Source organism: Rhipicephalus sanguineus, chromosome 11 (assembly GCF_013339695.2).
Source record: "Rhipicephalus sanguineus isolate Rsan-2018 chromosome 11, BIME_Rsan_1.4, whole genome shotgun sequence".
Taxonomy (NCBI): domain Eukaryota; kingdom Metazoa; phylum Arthropoda; class Arachnida; order Ixodida; family Ixodidae; genus Rhipicephalus; species Rhipicephalus sanguineus.
This window is the reverse complement of record NC_051186.1, coordinates 138,717,679-138,742,144: the sequence shown is the minus strand read 5'-3', so window position 1 is coordinate 138,742,144 and position 24,466 is coordinate 138,717,679. Positions and strand designations below refer to the sequence as shown.

Genomic DNA, 24,466 nt, shown 5'->3' with positions numbered 1-24,466 from the left:
TTTTTTTCTGCATTTCTGTCTCTCTCTTTCTCATTTTTCTGTGCTATACCTTACTCTCTCCCCTCCTCACGCTCACTTCCCTTTCCCAACCCTTCGCTACACTGTACTACACAAGACTATGCTATGCTCTGCCAGCATGCCTGGACAGCCGAGTGGTTAGGACGCTCGCTTTCGGATCGAGGGTATGCAGGTTCGAATCCTGCCTCGTGATGAAATTCTTTCGGGAAAAATTTTTCTATCTCTCTCTCTTTATGTCGTACTTTCCGTCCCTCTGTTTGTTCCTCCCCTTCTTTCTTTCTCTCTCTGTACTCGTTCTCAGCTAGCTGCACAGTGACACATACCCACCATGATGATGATAGTTTTCCTGCGATCGAGTGACAACGATTTGCTAAACAGCTTCGCTGTTAAAACTTGCTGATATTGCCCTTTCGTCAGCCTAACTTGCTTTCATGGACATTTCACAGTGAAAGCGTTCTAAAATCAGCACCCTTAAGGGCCCTGCAACAGTTTTTTAGAATGGTCACAAAACATTGCCGATCGGTAGTTGAGGCTCCAGAGAATGTGCGAGCCAAACATTATAGCGCAACACACGGCCTAGAATTTACAATTAATGCTCAAAAGTAAGCTAGAAGTCATTCCCTCTTCTTTCTACAAGTGATGCCATATACCCAAATGACTGCAATATATACCCAAATTCACTACCATTGGCTGATTTGAGCATCGTGTGCTGCATAGCTAAGGCGGCCGCCAGGGAGGCTGCCACGTACCCGTGTGCGTGCTCGCGATCACACTGAAAATAAGCCGGGCGTTTGAAGAAAAAAAAAAAAAAAACACTCAAGGTCATGAGGCATGTGTCCCCCGGGCCATCTCTCCCTGCTTAGCTGCACACTCGTCAGGATGAGAGAAAGCAATTGAAGCGTGCGACAAATCTCTACGACTCCGCTCATACTTTATAGATTCTAAACATTTTTGTGCTGGTCGATTCGTGAGGCGATAAACTCCTTTGATGAAGCCATTCGATGGTGACTTGGAAAAGTGTTGCAGGGCCTCTTTAAAATCAACACGACTTATGAATACTTGTCGGTAACTTACTTTAATGGAATAAAGCCCAGGGGATTTTCAAGGGTTAAAAGGAGCTCATTGGTATTGAAGGAGTTTCAAGGGCCCTTCAATTACTGTTCTCAAAATCAAGGGTATTCAAGAATTTCAAGGGGCTGTGTTGATCTGTTCATCGACCACGCTTCTTGAAAGTCAGTCACTCAAGGAGAAGTTTGACATGCTACATAAGGTGGACAAAGATGCAGAAACACATCGAACCAACCTTGCCATGAAGTCTGGTTTTGCACAGTCCACTCAATGTGCAACACTAAAGAAGCAAAATATATGCTGCGACAGCAAGTTCTGCTAATGGGGTTCCAAGAGGGGAGCGAGCATCAATAGGAGTTAACATTGCAGGAACGAGCTGGGAGTTGGTACTTGCACCGATGAAGATTTCGGCACTGCAAAAGATGACTGTGTCACCTGTGCTTTGCATACCATGGAGGACATTGTCAGAGAGCTTTTCACATTAAAGTGTGATACTTTGACTAGCAAGGAAGGATACCACGTGCGCTGCAGCACTGGCGACTGCGGCGGCAGCCACGGTGTCCAAAACACAACATGACCTTGACGTGATGAGGCGTGCAAAAACAGTGAGGGCATGATGTGTATGCATTTTACAGTGCAAGCTGTTATGAAATCACAACAACGACCGTTCTTGGCACCGTAGTAGTCAGTCACCGGTGTCCGTAACCGCTATCGTGCGGAATAAGAAAACAAAAACTAAATAAGAAAAAATTTCAGGACATAACAGGGTTTGAACCTGGGTCTCTGCGTGGAAGCCCAGTATTCTACCTCAGGGCCATGCCGGTGCTTGACACTGCTTTTCAAAAAGACCCTATACAGGCTTCATGTTGGGAAAGAACCACATTAACATATGTAATGTAGCGTATGAGGTAGAAGAGTGAAATAACAACCAGTTGTCACACAACACGAATTCTGTAACCAGGCGTCCCACAATGCGAATTATGCAACGAGTGGGTTGTTGAATGCTTCCAATCCATTACAAAGGGCTCTGCCATATTTCACCGTCATCAGCTACAGCATCAACAAAGTGCACATAATGCCTTACAGATGTTTAGCGGGTACCAGGGTTCTCCGCAGAATGACAAAAAAGTGCATACTAGTGGCTGCTTCCCTACTTCACAAATATTATGATGATTTATAGCGTAGTGGTGTCCTTGCCAGTGCACTTCTATTGAATGCCAAAGAAACCCGTAAGGCCCCCATGATCCATTTCGTCAGGGCCTCAATAAAGTTCTCCCCCTTCCCCTCTCTCTCTTTCTCACGTTAGTGTATGTTATAAAGCATGGTGGGAGAGTGAAATAACGACCGGGCGTCACACAATGTGAATTACGTAACTAGTGGGTCGTTTAAAGCTTCCCACCCATTACAAAGGGCTCAGTCACAATTCTTCATTGTCATCAGCCGTTGCATCAACAAAGTGCATATACATAATGGTACTCCACTTCTTCGCAGAATGATGAATAATGGCACAGTGGGTGCTTCCCAACTTCACAAAAATTATGATTTGTGGCGTAGTGGGTACCTTGCTAGTGTACTTGTATTAGTAGCCCCAAGAGTGTTTACAACCGGCTGCAGAAATGCTGCTCTTCCAGCTTTCGCTGTGACTGTGCTGCGCTTTCCGCGCAGACCTGGCGTTTTTACGCATTCCAGAAGACGGACATTAGGAGTTTTCTGTGCTGCAAGTAAATTCATTTTTAAAATTTTGTGTACGTTTTGGTGATACAAATTTGGGGTCATACGAATATTTCAAGTGATCCCATGAAATTTTTATCACCAAGGAATTTATGTCACCAGCTATATCACCAACTTTGGGCAGACAAAGCAGACACAGGTGAACTTGTTCCCTCAGTGTGCCCCCCCCCCCTTCGAATGGGAACCCTGCGCACACCTATGTCCATTAGTATTTAGGTTTGTGGCAAAACCACCTTTTACGTATCCTTTCAGTAAGTCAGTAGGTGTCATGAAGCACTCATCAGCATTGTCCTTTCCAGACAAGAAGAGTTGGCACTCCTGCTTATCTTAGTGGGGCACGGGAAACACTGCTGAAACTGTATATTCAGGGGGCTCTCTTTAGTTTAAGCTTGCCCTTACTTGAACATCTTTCCAGTCTCCCTAGAAACGAAATTAATGAGCCTCCACTATAGCCGCTGCACCATTCTTGAATAGTACATCTGACAATTTTGAATTTATACAATAAACAAGAGCCAGTGATGTAGCCTACCATAATCATGAAACATTGTTCGGACAAAGAAATGCCTGGCCCACCATGTAAAAATACATGTAATTAAAATTTACGTTAGCTCATAGACTGGAGTACTTTGTCTTCACACGTGGGAGAAGCAACAATTCGTTGTGATGCACCTTCCCAAGCCTCATTCTCTTACCCAATTTCTGTCAAAAGCACATTGGAAAAGTCTGATTTTTATTTCGATTTCAGATTTCTTTGTATTATTTACACAAGATAAAGGGCAGCTGGAAAGAATCCCAAATGTTAATCAGCCACGAAAATTAGAGTATCTAATTTGGGCCATCAAATTGGGCCTGCTGACCAATGAAAGAGAGAGCGAGCGAAGCAAAGGCACCCACCAAACCAGTGGTCAGAGGCCAAAACAAGAGTCGACGCAGCTCGCTCATTTTGCACAGCGTGTCTGCAAGACTGTTACGAAGTGTCCATCGCTTGAGATCCAGTCTTTGCAGCCTGCACAAGAAAGAGAACACCAGCCCATAAGAAAGAGAATTTGTTTGCTTGATTATTTATGAGGGGTTCACAAAGTCTGCTGTGCTGCAGTGATGCTTTGAGCAAGGAATTCTGCTCTGTATACAGTGACACTTGGCAGAAATGCAGCACACACTACACGCTAACTGGCATCTCTTTATGTGTACTGCTGCAGAAAAAACAAATAAATGCAATGCTACAGTGAATCTTGTCAAAAGCACACAATGAAAGCTTTCTTCTTTGGGTATTCTCTAAAAACATGAAAGGGCATTCTGGCTACTGCCTATAAACGCTTATTTTCTACATTGGTGCCTCTACGTAAAGACTTGTTAGCCCTCAGTTTCACATTCAGGGACTGAAATAGGCAAGACTTTCATGAGATGCTTTTTGCCATAGGATGGTCATCTTCATTAATACTTAAACGACCTCATAACGAGCAAATTCCCGTGTGATCCAAGGATGTGGGCATTGAGGTGTTTCCTCATCCCACAACACGTGTGCTGTGCAGGGCATGAACCAGCTAGATCACCACTTAAGGACCCCTGACACCAAAAATTTCAAACTCAAAATGATTGTGTTCTCACATTTTTCTTCATGCATAGATACCCCTGTATTAGTGAACATATTTCGATATAGACTTACAGAAAGTGTGAGTACCTATCTAAGTTGGCAGCACTTTGCGACATCACCATCAATACGATGCATTTGCTCCCTGTGACCAACACCTAGACTGGTGCATGAGGGGCGTGCAGGCTGCAAGGGGGCCTCAGAAGTCCAAATGCCCGACATCGGCTCAACTCTCCGTTTTACTGAACAGGCTCAGCCACGCGTGGTCAAAACACCCCTGTTAGATCACGGTGACACCAGGGACAGGACCAGACGCCCTTGCGAGGGCCTTGCACAGTAACAGCAGAAGTGGCCACAGGACACCATAAGGTAATTCTCAACAAGCAAAAGAAGTCATGCAGCGCATGTGCTGCCAGAGTAACAGAAGTATGTCCTGTTCACTTTGCAAAGAAACATTTGTTGCGGGCCCAGCAGGCATTCCAAGATCCTAAGCAGCGATGAAAAAGGTCCTATGCCATGGCGTGCTGTGTGAGCAAGTTCTCCAGGCCGCTTGGACAAGGAGCACTGCAGTAAATGCTCCAGAAAGCTTTATCTGAAGACTCACCCAAAGTGCAATCTTGTACTGTTTAGCCCTTATGCCTTCGAGGTAGCCATTGCTCAAAAGGAGGATGACGGATGTTGGTCACATTGTAGTGAACTTCCAAGGCATATGAGCAAGACCATTGCCATTGCCAGCGTGGCTGACACCACTCTTTTTGCATAAAGCTCGAAGCAAATAAACTAGGCTTGTGCGAATAGTAAATTTTAGGTTCGAAGCGAATAGTGATTGGGTCGAATAATTTCGAATCGAATTTGAATAGTATATGTGACATCTTATAAAGAAAAATGAGCATATTTCTCATGACCCAACTAACCTGCACAATATTTTTTTAAAATTTAAACAAGGCATGTGCAAATGTCATTCTTTTTGGTTCAAAGGGAAGTGGAAGCAGCTTTGAATAGTAGCAGGATTTGACTTTCGATAGAATGCAAGTGATAACCTGCAAAATATGTTACATTTTAAAATTTACTATACTTAGAGCATATAAGCTGGTATAACAAGCCTTTAAACTTAAAAAATGATGAATCAATGAGAGGGTGATATGCTCAATTGATTCAAACAGATGCAGGATTTGGCTTATTCTTTATTCTAAACAGCCTTTTTGAGCTCTCGTTACGATCAGGAATTGCCCCATTTCGATTACAATTGTTTTAAAAGTGCAAGATGCTCTTAAAGTGGGCTTCGCGGCAGTGCAAATTTTTCCTGGAAAGGTGTCTTCACGGTGCAGCACCCTTCTACTGCAGTGAAACCATCTTTACAGGGGCTCACATGTGGTTCATATATGTCTATTCGTTCATTTCGAATACTTCAAATATTCGAACGAATATTACAGTATTCTAATTCACTTCGAAATGAATTTAAATTATTTGAACTGGTCGAATATCCCACAAGCCTAAAATAAACCACTTTTGTTGCCTGACACCAATAGTTCCAAGCTCACTAATATTATGCTCAGTTGAGCTCATCTGAACTCATGTGTTGAATGAGTCAACTTATGAGTGAGTCTGCTAGCCTATGATGACAACATTTCTCAAAAGGCTGTAATGTTGCAAAAGTAAATACTCACTTTTCCAGCCTCAGCAGCATGGTCCGGAAACCATCATTGTCCTCACCACGCTCAAGTGTCAGCCACCGAAGCTGCTTCAATTTCCCAATGTTGACAAATGACTGCAGCAAAGAAGGCATGGCATGGCATGTCAACCAAATAAAGCCGCATCAATTCCCTCTGGCCTCGTTAAGTGGCATCAAACATTTCAGGGACACAGTTAAACCTCCATATAACCAACTTCAATATCACAAAATTCTTGATAGAACACAGTACTTGGCTTTTGATTAGTTTTTGCCCATAGAACATCAGGTATTTTTAACCTAAACTTAACAACGTGAGTATTCATAATCTCGGTATAAGAAAGTTTCAGAGCCACTGTAAAAGACCACGCTAATAAAATGCGACTATCATGGGGGCTCAAATTACACGCGCTGCGGTTGAACCTTTCAATGCACATGTCGCTGCAAGCAAGAAAAAAGGATCATTTACCACCGTAATAAACACCCTTGGCACCATAAATGCTCAGCACATGTAGCAAAGTGTCAAACATAAACCGACAGCGATGAACCCAGGTGGAACAAGTGAGTCTCCCATAGGAAGAGCACAACCTGTGGCCGCTGGCCCTTCTCTCCAGCCACTTATTAAGGTGAGTGCCATACAGGGTCTTTCATTTCCTTTTCGCACGCTCGTGATTATTGTCATTGGGCTGTGTAGCTAGCGCACGTGCCCCCTATTCTAATGCTGCCTCCGTGAGCTAATAAGCTAACATGTCACCGCCACTGGTGACACAAGCAGAGTGTGAAACCGTGAGGTGACATAGGACACGCTGAATTGTTTGGCTACTTTTGCGCCCATTCACTAGGCAGCCGAGCATAACTTGGCGAACCTAGCATTGCTATCATCTCTGGCAACTCCATACATGAAAGCATTCATCTGTGAAATACCACAACCGCGCCCCATAGGTAACTGATGCCTCACTCGGCAGTCTGGAGCTGATGTCGGCTTAAATGGCATACTGTTTTGCTAATTGCAAGTAATGATGACATTAGATGTGCGTGCAATGGAACTATATAACTTTGAGGGGACCACACAATACCGTCGTACTATCTAGGCATCTATGAATACTAAGAATTCAGGCAGTCTTGCCCAAAAAGTGGATACAGACCACCTCATTAAGCCCACAGCACGAACCTGCACTTCTCCAGGGAAGGTAGATTAAGTTACGTGTATTTGAAAAAAATGACAGCTAAGCATTTAAGTGGAGGAGGCATGAGCAATTCTTTATTCTCACCTGTGAAAAAAATTGAATCTACTGCACATCTTCTTTTCAATAAAAGAGTCTGAAAATTGCCTGCACATTAGAATAGAGCAACGAAGAAAAGGCCAAAACTATGCTGGTAACAGCTTCCCATCAGAGGGGTCAGACACAGTGTCATCACCACCACAAAATGACAACAGAGCACATTTCTATCACATTCACGTAGATTCATTTCAGGCAAGCTTGGCCTGTGTCACTGAGGGGCTATTCAATGCTGCTTCGCGGCTCTCACCATTGTGCCACCTTCACCAGAGCCAGGGCCGACAGCAACATGCTGCTGACACCAACGTGATTGTATTTTCTAAAGGCCCCCATGTGTGGAAGCAAACACAAAGCAGAACCTTCCCGTGTGTGAATGCGACCTGTGTGCATCGCATCTGTTCCCAATGAAGTGCACTTGATGTACCACTTTCACTATGAAAGCTCACGTCAAGGAGAAGTTATTTTGCATGCTGAAGACGGCTGTTTCACGTCACTTTTGTGAGCTCAAGGACTGTGACTGTAAGGAGCGCAAATAGAGGGAGGAGACCTTCAGTACGTCCACCAGCAATGTCTTTGCAGGCTATAAACAGGAAAAAAAATAAGAACTCAAGGACTAGCTAGCTGACAATCTCAGACAACTCCATGTAGATCAAACAGGTCTAGGCAATGGCCTTTAAGTACACATGTGATTGAAGCATATTTAGAAGTGATCTTAGTGCCAGAAAAACTGGATCGCAGAAGAGAATGAACTGGCAGAAGAATAAATTTCCAGTTCGATGAAAGCAAATTGAACTTGTCAAACTGGAGCATGTCAGTTTTATATAAAAAAATTGGTATCAATAAAATCACGCGAAGTTTATTTTGAACCCATGAAAATTGGCATGCATTAGATTAGAATAAATATGCTTCTTTTATTGGACGACATCACGGAGGCCTTGCAGGAGGTGGGGTCAGCGTAATATTACATCATATAATCGAGGATTTTAATGCTTTATTTCTGGGGGATGTTTCTCCAGGACAATACTATTCACATCTTGCTGAGCAGGTTCTTTCCCGAATCAAATATTAAAAATATATTTGCAGAAAATTAGAATTCTGCTCTCGGCACTTCGTGACATGCAGGTTGGGCATTATTAAAAAACAAAAAACTTCTAGCTCTAGCTGTTCTAGATCATGAGATATGATTCTGACAAACTAAATAAGCGACCCGGAAACATTTCAGATTCAGCTTGTACACTTTGCATAAAACTACACTGCAAAAGAATTGAATTAAGCTTTACAAGTGAAAAAAATATCTGCTGAATCCAGCGATATTAAAAACTTTTTTTTTCATCACATTTTTTGCAGGGATGAGACGGCTGAAATCGATTTGGGAGCAGTTTTGGGAGCAGCAAAATTTCAATTTAGGAGCAGGAGAACCTTGTTTGGGACCAGTTAGCGGCATTTATTATGTCGTTTTTTTGAGCTTGAAAAAACAAATTTGTAGCAACTTGGAGAAACACAAACTTATTTTAATCGGCTTAGAATACACATATGACATTCAAACAGCCTTTGGAGAAAGCTTTTTTTAACAGATTATCGCCAGGTATGACCTACACTACCTTTTTACAAACCACGCAGTTTAAGGGGTATTCAGACGGGGGAGAAATGCTCGGGGGGTAAAGGCGGAGCCTAGTGACGTCAACTCGCGAGGAGAAGTCTCCACAAATGCCCCCCACTCACACGGACGAGGCAAACGGAGGGGGAGACCAGTGTTACTAGACTATTCTGGTGGCTTGCACCACCCGTTTGACGAGGTGCTGACGACGAGCTGCAGACGACCATCCAGCTGCAGACTGGACACCCACTGCCGCTCTCTGCAGGAGCAAGTGCAACAATGTGGCCAAACAAGAGCCCGAAATTCTGCCATATCCCCCACCGCCGGGGGATTGTTTGTCCTTTCGGGGAAAACGTCCCCGTCTCCTCCGAGGAGGCGCGGGGGGTCACGCCCACTCGCTAATCCGTGACGTCGCGGTCACGTGATCGGCAAACCCCCCCGTCTCCCCCGAGCAATTCTCCTCCGTCTGAATACCCCTTTACATAACCCGGGTAACAACATATGAAATAGATAAAAAATTTCTAACTAGGTTCACTTTACATTTCAAAATAAGAAAAGAAAAAACATCACACTTCTCAAATCTCAAAAAAACTGATTGCACAAGAACTGTAGTCACATAGCAGCAGATTACTGCTTTGACTTTTTGTTGGTCTGCTTATTTAGCGTTTAAAGCTTCCCCAGAGCTTCCTCTAGGTCAGTGTTCCCCTTCATGGAGGGGGGGAGAAGGAGAAGCGCAAAGTCTGCCGTATACCGCCCATCCTCTCTGAAGGAGAACGAATCCTGCGTATGCCTACCCCATCACAATAAAGCGCCTTCAGCTATCTGCTCAGCCGCGGGGGTGGCGTAGCGTCACGTGTACCGCACACTTTTAACACTTTCGTGACCGCACCTATTCCCATCGATAGTATGTTATCGATGACTTCAAGATCAAGTTTTGGCACTCTCTGAGCGGTTCTGGACAGCTAACGCAATACAAAGCATAAAATAACATGTTTTTTATCAGTTTTGTTTGCGAGTTCGTTTTTTCCACCATGGGGAGATTTTTAAAGCTCGTTCGCAGTCGCGTAGGTGAGCGCTCGTTGTTTCAGCCTTTGTATTGACACCGCTCGCGGGTGCTCCACCGAAACGGCGAATTTCGACGGATTCCGATTAATATGAGCGGCAATCTCTGGATGATGGCAGCACCCCAGACACGGAAGACGACTTCGATTCGCCAGGCTTCAGTACAGACAGCAAAAGTGCGTCAAACCTCCCCGGAACATCAGCAACTATCCGCCGGTAAGTTTAGTCTTCTCCTTGGGTCGTTTTATCGCTGCCGCGCGTCGATGTAAACATATCCGGTGTGTACTAAAAATAACAGCTCTTATCTGCAAGGTGTTAACTTCATTCGGGCAGGAGCATTTGCCATTGGCTGCAGAAAGAGCGCAGTTCTCTTCGCGAAGACGGCGCGGAGCGGACTTCGACCCAACGCCCTAGTGTGCTGCGCGGCATCGTCGTCGTGTTGTTTTTTACCGCAGAAGTCATCAGAGAGATATGCAACCACACAAATAAGTATGCGTGGATGCATACTTTCGAAAAGCCAGCATACAGTGAGAGGGACGGATCCATGGAGGGAGGTTACTGAAGAGAAGATGAGCAAGTTCGTCGCACTTCATGTGTACATAGTAATCGTTGAAGTCCCGCGCTTGCATTGGTGTTGGTGTCGACGACACACATTTCCAGGCCTTCGTCCACCATCAGTGATGCCACGGAAAAGGTTCAAGGCTTCTTGAGTGTCTCTGATCTGAAGAAGACGACCGTCGCATCCCACGAGAAGCTTGACCACGTGTCTTCTCTATTGCAACACATGAACGATTCTTCTACGCTATCTTTTAACCCCATCGGAACCTTTCAGTGGATGAGAAAATGGTGAAATGTGGGGGTCGGTATGGTATTCGGCAGTATATGAGCGAGAAAGAGGTCAAATGAGGGTACAATTATGGATTTTTTGCAGATTTGGAACAGGCTACACTGTTCAACAAATACACAGGAAAATTGAAAAATACCAGAACTGCAAACTATGCTAGGAAAGTTGAACAGAAAAAAATTTGTTTTCCCGAAACAGGCGCAGCCAGCCTTTGTTTCACCGCGTCGAGAACATGCATCGCGCGGTGGCATGATAGGCACTAGTGCCTATATTCTTCTACTTATGTAAATATTCTTTGTACTTACAGAGCTTATATTTCCACTGTTATTCTACGAGGGCTTTGCGTTCAAAATGTATATTTTGATTTTTTTTAATGTTTAACTATTGCAGAGTAGCATTGATGTTTTTATGAAACTTTCTTTCTTTTTGATGCATTTTTCTTTGTTTGATAATTTTTTTTCTTATATTCGAAATAAATCCGTTGTTTGAAATTAATACTGTTCGAAAGACCAATTCTTCGTCTATCATTTGATACCCTACACTTTGGCATCAATTATATTCTGTGGCAGGAAAAAAATATTTCCTGGACTAGCCAAAAACAACCGATTTTTCCGCGGTCACGAAAGTGTTAAAGGGGTCATGAACCACTTTTCCAAGTAATGATCTAATGACCTCAGTATCGGAGTTTACTGCTTCCCGAATCGATCGCCGCAAAAATTTCTCGAATCCGTCAAGAATGAGCGGAGTTACGGGGGTTTGGTGCACGCTCTCAGCGCTTTCTCTCTTTTCTCGTGCCGACGAGCGCACTGGAAGCTACATAGGGAAGGATGGCACGGGGGAAAGAAGTTACGTCAGCGCGCGTCATGAAACGCGATCGCTCTCCCGCTGTGATTCGCATGCGCGAGTGCGGCTACCGTGTAAATTTAGCAGGCTGAGGAGTGCGGCGCGGGCAAGTGGCGGCATCCCGTGGCAAGAAGCTCATCTCATCCGGCTATCGGCCAATAAGCATGCTATATCTCTTGCGACGTAAACTGGCAGATCCGCGACGTCAACGTGCAGACGTCCCACCCACCGACGAGAGTGAGAACCGGCCTCTGTTTGAAAAGAGGGCACCTGAGGAAACGGCAACTTCACGCTACGCTTGTGGCATTCACGTGGCGCGCACGACTATAATATTTTGCAGAGCAGTTCATAGCCGTGTCAGCTTTCCGCAGGATGTGTTTTTTCAACAAGCCCAAGGCGTGCTTCATGACCCCTTTATTAGGTGATAACAAAAGCGTGCTGCACCACCGTTCGCTGCCACCTCATGCGGAACCGCCTTCAAGAATGGGTCGCAAGCGCCGAGAAACCTTACCGCTCAGACACTAAGTCGTCAAACATGTGCGCGTATGGCGCTGCAAGCGTAGCGCCGTTGTAAGCGTAATAGTTTCAAAACGCTCCTTGATGTCGCCATCGTGAGCTATAGGACAGTCGTACGAGAGCCCGAATCAGCGCTGCGGCAAACGAACAAACAAAAAAGGCTTTGTCGTGCGCACTTGAGGTACTATTTACAGCAGCACTGCATTTATTTCCTCCTTGGCGGCGTCGGCACGAGCCAGGAGATGCAAATTTGAACTTGGTGGTTAGTGCCTACTACCGTTTAATGCGTAGTTATGCCACGTTCACGGCAGGTATGTTTTAACGAGATTAACGCATGCAGCCGGAAATATTCGCTCTATCTACACGAAAAATACTCACCTTTGCTCACTGCGGGAGAACACACGCAGCAGCGTCGACACCAAAACTGTAGCTAGCAGAGGAACAAGCTATGCACAATAAAGAAACAGAGTGAACAACCCTTCTACGCGCTACGTATGCCACTCGATAGTTTTCGCTACGCGACCGTTGATAGTAGCGCCAGAACACTCAGCCTACCGAGAAGCAGCAAGCTAGCGGAGCGGCAGTGCATTTTGGGGGGGGGGGGGGGGGGTCACACATATTTACAACCGCTCAGAGGCGATTATCACAGCACTATGGAAGCCTCCATTACAAAGGCACGTAGAAGGACACGCTTGGGCGCGTTAATGTGTTCTGCGAACGTGTCCCTGGCACTGCTTCTAAACTTACGTTTTCCCATGCTGAAACTGACGCGGGCTTGAAAATTCTTTCTTGTGAGGCCGTTTCGGCGCAGTTCGGCGCAATTTTTGCAATTTTTATGCTTTTGGAGCAGCTTGGCGCAGGAAAACGAAATCGTATCAAAAATGCACAATATGTGCAGCTTTCTCACCCCTGTTTTTTGTCTACACAACCCATGTCGCCCCCTTAAACAAGCATTACTTCACAGGTTATAAAACGGTGTAATTAACAAAAAGAGGTATCTTAACAATAAGAAGCTTTTTCAGTGGCACTGAACAAGTGCCATAGGGGCATCTGGTGATGTGCATGCACCTTTGACAAAGTGGCTAAGCTATGTGACTTTGGAATTCGACTGTTTAGCTAAGCAAGCACTACCATGTGAAGACACGAGCACACAGTTCTAAACAGTTAAATGGCAGCACCAGTGCACGAGGTAAAGATGATCATCACTGCAGTTGTACATATTGTGCACAAACAGAAGTAAAACCTCGATTGCCCTGTCAGACAGAAAGCTCGGTTTTTTACTAAGGGGCACACGGTGCAGGAATTACAGATGAACCTTACCGAATGAAGGAAGGAAATTTTCTAGGGATGATGAACCACACAGCGCGAGTAAACAACGGGGACACAGGAAGGGAACACACACAGCGCTGTGTGTGTGTTCCTGTGTGTGCTCCTGTGTGTGTGTTCCTGTGTCCCCGTTGTTTACTCGCGCTGTGTGGTTCATCATGCTTAACCAACACGCCCAAGTTCACTCTATTGCAAATTTTCTAGGGCTTGTTTCTTTGTTTGACACAACCTTAATGAAAACCAGCAGATAATGATGCCAAGGGGATGTTAATTGTGATATCCGAAGGTCGCAGGGTACGGTCCCTGCCAGCGGCAAGTTGTCTTTTCGAACACCTTACTTCCTTCACATCTATATCACAATTACTACAATACACACTTAAAAGAGTACAATTAACGTTCCCTATAGCTTCCTCGGCTTCATTATCATTAACCACACTGGTGATGCAGGCTTTGACTTGACGTAGCAGTTCTCTTTTGTTTTCGTTTTTGAAAAAGTTTATCTGTCTGTATGTGGCTGTGTACCAATAAACTTTCAGTTGGCAGTGTGCACTTGTCTTCACAGAGGCGGGAAAAGGCGTAGGTGGGTTGTTGTTTTACCTGGGACCCACATGTCTGGGCTGCCAAGATGCATCCAGAGTGTATCAAGACCGAGGAGCCACCTGTACTTAGCAATATCTTTCTGGCAAAGGTGGAGGGTGCACTCGAGGGTGCTTTGGGTGGACTCGTGCTCAGACTCCCGCTAAACAGAACCGGAAGGGACCAGGAAAATGTGTTCCATTTAAGAGGAGTTGTGTTTACTGAGAGGTGAACAGGAGTGCAGAATACAAGTTTGAAACCAAGCACATTAGAGGCAGTTGTTCCATTTAAGCAGCAGTTCCGTTTATTCAAAGTCTACTGTATTCTGTTATGTCGACGACTACATAGTGTTGGTTAGTTTCGCACGCTGTAACCAGACTCGAGATGATGTGCTTGTGCTTAAGGTGTTTTCTAGCAAAGGGCCGTCTTCAATGTGTGGAGTGCCTCAGGAAGAGCAGTTGTGGTTTCTTGATGTGCACCTGTCGTTCAAGGCTGAGCACATTTGTTGGATGTATTGCCCCAGGAGGGTCAAACCGCTTCTCGACTATCGTTCAGGATGTTCTCTGGCTGGTTAAGGACGGCATAGCAACAGCCTGCTTGAAATATGCGCTTGAGAAGTCATGTGCACACGCACCAGTTCTGATACACAGGTGAAGAGACTGAAAGAAGCGGGATTCCTTGTTGGTGTTATTCAGCCACATGTGAAAAGATGCGCGCCATCAAGCAGAAGACTGCGACCAGCACTTTGAGAGTTGTCTCTCAGGATGTCGAAGGAGTGGCCGAGCTTCCGTACATCCACTGGCTATATCACATGGCCGGAAGAGACTGGCACATCAAGTTTTACACGGATCGGAAGGTGGGGCACATTTGTTCTGCTGTCAGCAAGCATCCTCAAGGTCTGGCACAATGTGACAAGGCATGCAGCGTGAAACATGCCAAGCTTCTTGCATGTTGTGCAGTTCGTGTACAGACTGACTTATCATGCGGGAAAGTGTAGGTTGCGCAGACTGGAAGATGCTTGAATACACGCTTATGGGAGCACAACAACTGTTCGATTGGTAGGCCTTTTATGCACCTGGGCACACACTTCAAGGACTGCAATGAGAGCGAATGCCAGCCCCTGTTCGAAACCAGGAAGGTGTATCAGCCACCCTTAGATACGTTTGCAAGGAATCGAGATGGCGTTCCTTGAACGACATGTGCTGGTTTGATGGTCTGCTGTTTTAGGTGACAATTTTTTGGTAGTCCTGATGAGGGTTATCAGGGATGAGTGCTTTGTAAATATGTGGTTTCTGAATAAAAATGTGAATTGTTAGTAGCCCGCCGTCCTGCTATCCGTCTTTCTTTTTATAATAAGTTTTACATTTCTTGACTAAGCTTCTCAAGTTGTATTTCATTTGTTGTTCTTTATTTTTCTTTTAGTTCTTGAACCTGACTTTATAATGTTACATTTATTGTCGTTATTGCTACATTCTTTGCTGTTGACATATTAGATAGTTCATAATTTTTGCTGCTTATATTCTACTACACTACACTTATATTACTTATATTCCTCCTTATAGGCTTGTGACAATATTCGAGCACTTCGAATATTTGAATGAATATTACAGTATTCGAATTCGCTTCGACACGAATTTAAATTGTCCGAAATTTCAAAATATTTGAAATGAACGAATAGACATATATAAACTGCATGAAACCCCCCTGTAAAGTTGGTTTCACTGCAGTGAAGGGGTGCTATACCATGAATACACCTTTCCAGAAAATATCCACACTGCTGCAAAGCCTCACTTCAAGGTTAAATGAATATATTACCCTCACGTTGATTCATCATTTTTTTTTAAGTTTAAAAGCTCGTTATTACGGCTTATATGCTCTGAGTATAGTAAATTTAAAACATAACATGTTTTACAAGTTATCACTTGCATTCTACCAAAAGTCAAATCCTGCTAGTCTTCAAAGTTGCTTCCACTTCCCTTTGAACCAAAAAGAACTACATTTGCTCATGCCTTGTTTCAGTTTAAAAAAATATTGTGCAGATTAGTTGGGTCATGACAAATATGCCAGTTTTTCTTTATAATATGTGATATATACTATTCGAATTTGATTCGAAATTATTCGACCAGATCACTATTTGCTTCGAACCTATAATATACTATTCGCACAAGCCTAGTATTAAGTGTTCTTTTCCATTTTGATCTGTAACATGCCCCTCCCCTCTGTAATGAGCAAACCCTGAGGATAAAATAAATAAATAATTAAAAAACATGTTGTTTGCCTTTAGCATCCCTTTCAAGTAAAGATGGTTTGTTTTCGATCAAACGAATTTGGTATGATACGAATATTTGATATGCTCTCAAGGAATTCATGCCACAGAGATTCTCTAGGTGCTCTTAGTATAGGGTCATTCCAAGTGAAACATCCCAGCCCAAAATTCGACCACCAGCAATACTATTGAAAAAAAATTGAGCTGGAAGGTAACTGTGTGACAGTTACCTTAAAAAAGTTATTTTTTCGCTTTAAACAAAATTTATAGGAATAAAAATTTGCACATCACAAGAGAAGACCATATAATGAATCCTCTCTTATATTTTTATTGTGAGGGCCCCAATGCTTAATTTATGAGTGAATCTCCCCAAAAAGTCATTTTTTGTCAACTTTGCAAGCATTTTTCTCCATAAAAGTTCGTTTACATAGGTTGACAATATTTTTAGCAGATACTACATAGACTGGTAAAAGAGCTAAAAAATTTTTGCAGCTGAAATACAGCCACTGGTTTCACGAAAATTGTCTGAATTTGCATCTTTTCTTGCTTCTTTGCTAAGCTTATTTAAGCCGGAAAATTAATATAAGGTTTTACTTGTGACGTCACGTGAAAGAACAATGACAATGTAATTCTTTAAAACACAATGTGCTATTGTACCCAGTTTCAATGCGGAATATGCATAATTTATTCCCACCCAACCTTTGCCTTCTCTCCGGAACATTCAAAGGGCGGTCACGTGACCGGATAATTTTTTTGAATGAAGATGCTTTACCAAAATCGCTCGCACGCAGTGACCTTCTAGCTCAATTTTTTCAATAGAATCGCTGGTGGTCGAATTTTGGGCTGGGATGTTTCACTTGAAAAGACCCCATACCTAAAAATTTCAAGATGCATTGTCCATTCAACGGCCTAGAATTGTAAATTGTCTCACCAAATATAAATGAAGCAGTGTACCAGTAAAACCCTGGTTATGAGAATCTTGCAGGGCCATGAAAAATATTTGTATCATCCGAAACTCATCTCACCAGAAAACATGGAAAATTAGTATGCCATCGGGAAGTGGCAAAAGAAAGCTGGCATACGCTTCCATCTATTGCTTCTCAGGGCTGCAGCAATGTCATGGACAGCTGTTAATGATTGCCAGTAAAGTTTTCAAAAGTAAGCGATCATCTCGGTGTGGTGACAGCTAGTAGGCCTTTCCTAACCTTAGTACACTTAGTGTGGTGTGAGTTGTGCCGTGGGAGCACGGGCACACAAAGATGAACTGACACGGAGACACTTCTCTGTTCCAAAAAAAGACTGCCACACCCTTTACTAGGCACGAACATACACAAGAAATCATAAGTGGTGCAACATGCTGGTGGCAGCCAAATGCATCTCTCCTTTTGAAGACCAGACGGAAGCCAAACACTAGAAAATTTCTCAAAATTCGGGAGTTTGCAGGAGTGTGCACCCGCAGCAATCGTGCATGTTACAAGGCTGATCCTTCGCCAAGCATTCCTGTTTGGGTCACAGGATGTCTCATCGTGACGACATGGCTTGCTTCAACGCACCAGACAGGCTCAAACACAGTACAACGCTGCCTCGAGAGCAGCAGCACGTGCCAACGCGTAGACAAAAACAAAACAAAAAAAAAAAAACAAAGAAAAAACCGAGAAACGCCACACTAGTGCTATTTGTAATTTAAATGTGAAGTTGCACAAAGATGCATTAGGCCCTCCGAGATTTGCGTGTAGGGCACGAACCCACCATCTCAAAGGACATGATGCGCTGCAGATGCGCGTATGCTTGCATTAGGGTTCCTGCATATACTAGTATGTGATTGCCTCATATTCCGCGACAGCACCTGTTCATATTTGTGCAGTAGCATACGTTTGCATGAAATGTGGAGTGAAAATCAGTTCGCGACAACTGTAAACTGTATCCCAGCACATTGCATGTTAATGGGCCTTGGCTGGGACCAGAGAAAAATTCGTATCATCCTGAAATTTTTGAGCCATGATCGTATCACTGCGGTTCTTCTGTATCTATGTGTTTCTATTCTTTAGGCAAAAGAAAACGTGAACAGCAGACCTCTGAACTTCCTGCCATTTCTCTCTGGAGAAAGAAGAATGCTAGAAAGGATACCGACACAAAACGCTTTCAAAGTATGCCCCCTGGTCGATTCCTGCACCCTCCATGTAAAAATGTTTGGCACGTGTCTGCATGATCCAAGCCATAGCAGTCGTGCACAAACGGTGCAGAAAATGAGAAGGTGGCATGGAATTCTCTGGAACTACTAGGCAGACTCTCATTTAGCTGTTTGGTTCTCGGGCACAAGTTTGCCCAACCTACTTTGCTAAAGTGCGTTCTTGAACTGTACATTACAATATTCTCTGAGCTCACCATTTCGGTCCAGCTGACACAGTCACCCAAGTGCAGCTCTTCCAGGCCATGCAGGAGGCTGACGAGGAACACCATGGCTGGGCTCATACTCTGCACCGTCAGCAGAGACTGCAAGTGGGGGCAGAACTTTAATGCAAACCATTTACCGCTTTCACTGAACTACATAGGTGAATGCTTGTTAGTTCAGCCGCACCAGGGCCCTGCCTTTTTTGAATAACAAGAGCATGCTCAAAGAACGTGAAGACAACAGACGGCGAAGACAAAACACAAGCACTGACTGTCAGCTGGAAAGCCCTACTGCAGATACGCATCACAAAACACACTTCAAATAAGCATGATCTTGCAAGGCATTGGAGGATCATGAAAAGATTTTGGTTAAACCGGTTCACACAAAAATAATATGCTCGATGCAAAAAGAAAGTGGAAAAAAGTTGCAAAACAAATGCAACAAACAAATAAAAAAAATAAAAACGTGAGGAGCCATTCCGCTCTTTGAAGGTGGATGACCAGTAAAGGTGTTCATTTAGCACACAACACAGGATGTGACAGACCATCGTCAATCACACCCTACCAGTGGCGTAAATTCAGTTAAATCACAAGGGGGGGGGGGACACATACTGCCATGGTGGCCATTTTGTTTTTATTTTTATTTATATAAAAATTAAAATCATGCCTTGAAATAATATTTCAAAAAACGAGCATGGGTTCCCAGCTCACGTAATTGCATTGTTCTATCCAGTCTTTTCCGAAAGCGGTCAAGCGGCAGTTGCGATTTCAATAGTCTCGCACAGCTGAAGGGTACACAGGCCTACACACACTACAAAATAAACAGGCATTAACAAAAAAAGTTATTGCACTATACTACAATAAGGTACGCATTTGGGCTGGTTGGTTCATGATTAACTGTAGAAACAGCGCTAAAAGACGGGACGAACGAGGAAAGGACACAAACAACGGCGCTGTTGTTTGTGTCGTTTGTTTGGAAAGGACACAAACAACGGCGCCGTTGTTTGTGTCCTTTCCTCGTTCGTCCCGTCTTTTAGCGCTGTTTCTACAGTTAATGCACTATACTACTTAACTCACGCAATTCAAATATATGACGTTTGAAAGATAAACCTCAAGGGGAGACAATGCAAGAGGTGTCCCCCCCAGCCTGAGCACAAGGGGAGTCCCCCACCCCTCTTGATTTATGTCAGCGCACCCTACAACTAAATCCAAACTATCTGTCCAGAAAGTCCTTTTTGAATTTAGTATATGGAACTAGTGGTTAATGCTGACACAACACAATCATTCGCTTATCTTGTCAATAACCTTACTCTTGACTTCTAAATGCTGCCATATATTAATTATGTTCCTCATTGATGTTGAGAATTTGTATTTTTTGTACCTTGTATAGTATTTCTTTGCATACATTCCGTTTACGATATTGCCATTGACATTTATGTACCCACTCCTGCTTGGGCCCTAAGAGGGCCTGCCGTATTTGTAAATAAATAAATAAAAGTTAATTCGGAGATTTGGTTAATTCAGACACGCCGTCTGGTCACATGAAAAGTCTACATAAGCCTATGGCATGAAACTCTCGTTAATTTGGACGCATTTGGTCATGCTTCAATTAATTCAAAGAGTTCATGGAGCTGCGAGGCACATAAGATCGGGTGGCACTACGGGGTGTCTGAACTGTGTCGCCAGCAACGGGCCTCTTAGAGTAGCATGCGTCGACCTCAAAGGCCATGCTTGCATGTGCTAGCTGTGCCGAAAGGCCAGAAACACGTTAAGGCCACCATGTTTATTTATTGCCTGCAGTAAAAAAATGTAAAAGCTTATTAGGCTTCTAGCAAGCACAGATTGTTTGATGGCATCAAACTACCATTAATTCGGTTATGTTTGGGCATAACATGATTAATATGGACGATCTCGGAGCGCACTGAGCACCTCAAATGTGCAACGCGAAAGAGCGAAAATGGCGTCCACGTCCAATCGAAATGAGGTTGTACAGTCCACGTCGCAATCGTCACCAGCCTGAATCATACGGTAATGTTGGCGACATGCCTATTTGTGTTTGCCAGTATACCACTGTCTGTGACACCGAAGTGGTCGTGGGCCTTCAAAAAAATGTGGTCACCATCCACAATCATGCAGGCGATCAAGACTTCAGTGACTGCAGCAGGCTAGTTTATTTTTTCTCGGCACACGTGAATTAATTGGGAGCTACCAACGAATGCATCAACAGCGACTGCGGTTCCGTCTGCAGCAGCTATGAGAAACATCTTCGTACTGATGGGGCTGTGTTCATGCCTCCATGAGCATCCACTTTGCATTTCGCGACAGCTGGTTCGAGAGACAAGAGTCACAAAGGCCAACAACGAACCGGTCACATACAAGCCTTTGCTTCGTGGTGGGAATCGTTGCACATTCAACGATTCCCACCACGAACATGCACCAACTCGGCCAGCAAGAAGTTCTTCTAAAAAAGCCTTTGCTTGACGTCCGCTGAGGTATAGTTGCAGTGCTTCACCATTCTGCACAGTTCCACACAGTGTCGACACTTTTGCTGGGCAGCTGTACGCGTCTATAAATTCGCCATGACTTATAAAGCTCGTCTGCCGGGTGCACGAAGTGGTCAGTGAAGGGCAGCAACCACATGGAATGAGGCGAGCGTAGAAGCATCGAGTGAGAAGGTCTTGAGGAGTGGATGGGCATCTGGGCCCATGGAGTATAACAGAAAGTGTACCTGCATGTCTTCAGATGTTTGTGTCAGTCCTGAAACCACCCCACAGTACTCATAGAGGCTGAGCCATGTCGACCAAGTTGCATGGTTGGTGAAGTCGAACGGTGCCGGTGGCTGCAAGTTGTTGCCAGCCATTTTCGGCAGTGTGCTTGCCTTGAGGGACATCGTGGTTAGTCCTGTCGTTGTGAGTACTGTGTATTGACGCTGGCGGCTGAAGTCAACCCTGATATTGAAGAGTGCCATCTTCCGGGGTCAGGTGTATATATACTAATGTTTGCCAGCTTAAAGGGACACTAAAGGCAAATATTAAGTCGACGCTGATTGTTGAAATAGCGGTCCAGAATCCTCGTAGTGCTACTTTTATGCCAAGGAAGTGCTTATTTTGAAATAAAATCACGTTTTAGTGGTCTGCATCGCGTTAGCGCACTTCAAATCACCCGCCTCAAATCCGACTTTCATAACGTCACTGCTGCCGTGCCCAACGTTGCCTGCCTTTACTGCGCGGCCACCGACGCTAGTAGCAGCAGAGCGAAAGTAGCGGGACCCACAGCAGCAACAACGGCCATCAAAGCCATCGAAGCTTACCACAATCGCCGCAATGGATGTGAACGGAGAACTTGACAACGAGACATTGGCTCGCGACGCTGCGCTCAAATTCAGCGACTTCAGCCCCGATGAACGCGGTATGCTGCTGAGGGCTCATAGTGCCGGCGTCGTTGCAAGCGCCATTTGGTCGAACTTTCTGTCAGAGCAACTTTCACGAACGCGCAAAACACACGCGGCAGTATGCGATCCCGAAACTACCATTGAGATGCGACCGCGTGAGCGAAGCAGGGCGCCGGGCGAAGCGCAGTTCGGTGAAAACGGAAGCTTTCAACCACGCGCGCCGTTCCCCATGTCAACGCCACAGAGGTTCTTTTTTCCATGAATCAAATGGAAACAAACAAACAGTATTTTATTACGTCTTTTGATGCACGGAAGGTTCTTTTTTTATTGCTGCTAGTTTGATTACTAGTGATTTATTGTAGGTAGACTCTCATACGTTATCGGGATCACTTCGAAAATGTCCCACTCGTGGCGCTCATCATGTGATACATTTAGCTTAATTTCTCGGTAAGTAGGGCACTGCTGTTGATAATATTGCCGTTTTAGAAGTTGTCATACACTGAGCTTTCACTCTGACATAAATTGTCATTTGCCTTTAGTGTCCCTTTAAGTTGAGTCAGTGTTTGGTTTTCGTGATGGCAATAAAGGTGTGTTGCCGATACCGCCTCGTGCCTATGTTGTCTCATCGTATGACCCATGTTACATAACACTAGTGACGAGGATGGGACCCGACAGAAACTGCCACTCGATGGACACCACTCCAAGGGAAAGCTAGCTTTGGCGGCTTCGGTGTGTACATGTCACAATGACAACCGTCACTGCAGAGGGGCTCGAGCCTTTCAACATTGCCCTCCCTAAAGAGTGGAAGGACTATGTGCAACACTTCGAGTTCTTCTTGGAGGTGCAGGGCATTACGAACGCTGAGAAGAAGAGGTCGACATTCCTCAGCCAACTGCGGTTCCGCCACTTTTCAGTTGGCCAAGGTGCTTGTGGCGCTGGCCCAATTGAAGGATACCCCATTTGAAACAATCCTCGCTGTGCTGCGGGATCACCTAGTGGCGAAACCACCAGAGCTTGGCATGCGATGCGAATTCCACTGGCACAACCAGGCACTGAGTGAGTCTGCCGCTGCCTGCCTTGCTGCCCTTCGAACCGCGGGACAACGCTGCAACTTCTATGACCTCGACACCGCGCTAAAGGATTGATTCGTGTTCGGACTGCACAATGACACGGTGAAGTGGTGACTGCTGACGAAAAAAAGAGGTGTCTCTCACCAGTGCTGTCGACAAAGCAGTCGTCACTGAGGCCACTGCCCGGGAAGGCAGTCTTACCTTACTCCAATGCCCAAGTGTGTCGTGCGGCGAGCTAGTGCACCAAGGGACGACAACGGATGATGACGGTGAGCAAGGTGCCACTGAAGATGTTCTACGGCTTCGTGCAGGCCCTGATCAGCAACGAGACGGCGAGAGACTGTTAAGTGGCTCTGCACCAGATGCAGAGGCTCACACAAACGCCGTCTGTGTCGTTTCCGTGCTGCCCAGTGCAGGAGATGTGGAAAAACCGGGCACATTGCTAAGGTCTGCCAGTCCAAGTGGCAGCCTGGCCACGTGAAAGTTCCAAAGCTGATGGCCAGACGCAGTGTTTCAAGACCACCCCTCGCACTAACATTGCGTACTGCGACGACTTGGCAGTGGCTGCTATCAGCGCAGTGTCTCAGTTTGTCAAGAGGAAGGTATATGTGCATGTCAGAATCGAAGGCGCACAGGGTCGAATGGAGGTGGACTCAGGATTAACCTACTAGATCATCTTCAAGGCCACAGCCAGATGTATTTTTCCAAAGGGGTGTGTCCCAAATCTGCAGCCACTTGATTTGATCATGAGAGACTATCAAGGCAACCGTATCACTATACGTGGGATTGGTACCATGCGAGTGCAGATTTTGAAGGCCAACTGCGCCTTGTCATTGTCAAGCGGAAGTGCCCAAGTCTTCTCGGACTTCACTGGTTTCTGGCACTCGGGATTGTTATTACGAGAGTGCAACACACTGACCAACTGCCATCCTCACTTGATAAAGTATTCCAAGACTTTGCCTCTGTGTTTGATGGGACACTGGGCTGTCACAAGGAACCGCCTGTGCATTTTGTACTTAACCCCAAGGTTGTGCCCATCTGCCTGAAAGCAAGAAGGGTTCCTTTTGCACTTTAAGCAAAGATCGACGCCGAACTGGACAAACTGGTACAACAAGGAATCCTGGAGCCAGTTGATCACGCACGTTGGGAAACCCCCCTTGTTACGCCAATGAAGGCAAATGGAGACGTCCGCATCTGTGCAGACTGTAAGTGCACAATCAACAAAGC

At 44.9% G+C, this 24,466-nt stretch overlaps 1 protein-coding gene across 1 annotated transcript in view; it reads right to left on the bottom strand.

The window, feature by feature from the left end:
• LOC119374751 (uncharacterized) overlaps window positions 1-24,466 on the bottom strand; it is a 281,996-nt gene that overhangs the window by 9,901 nt on the left and 247,629 nt on the right. Inside the window, exons 16-18 of the mRNA XM_037644939.2 lie at window positions 18,773-18,880; window positions 6,076-6,176; window positions 3,712-3,823 (exon numbers count right to left, since the gene is read on the bottom strand). Of these exons, the coding sequence (XP_037500867.1) occupies window positions 3,712-3,823; window positions 6,076-6,176; window positions 18,773-18,880 (321 nt within the window). The remainder of the gene's footprint in view (window positions 1-3,711; window positions 3,824-6,075; window positions 6,177-18,772; window positions 18,881-24,466) is intronic.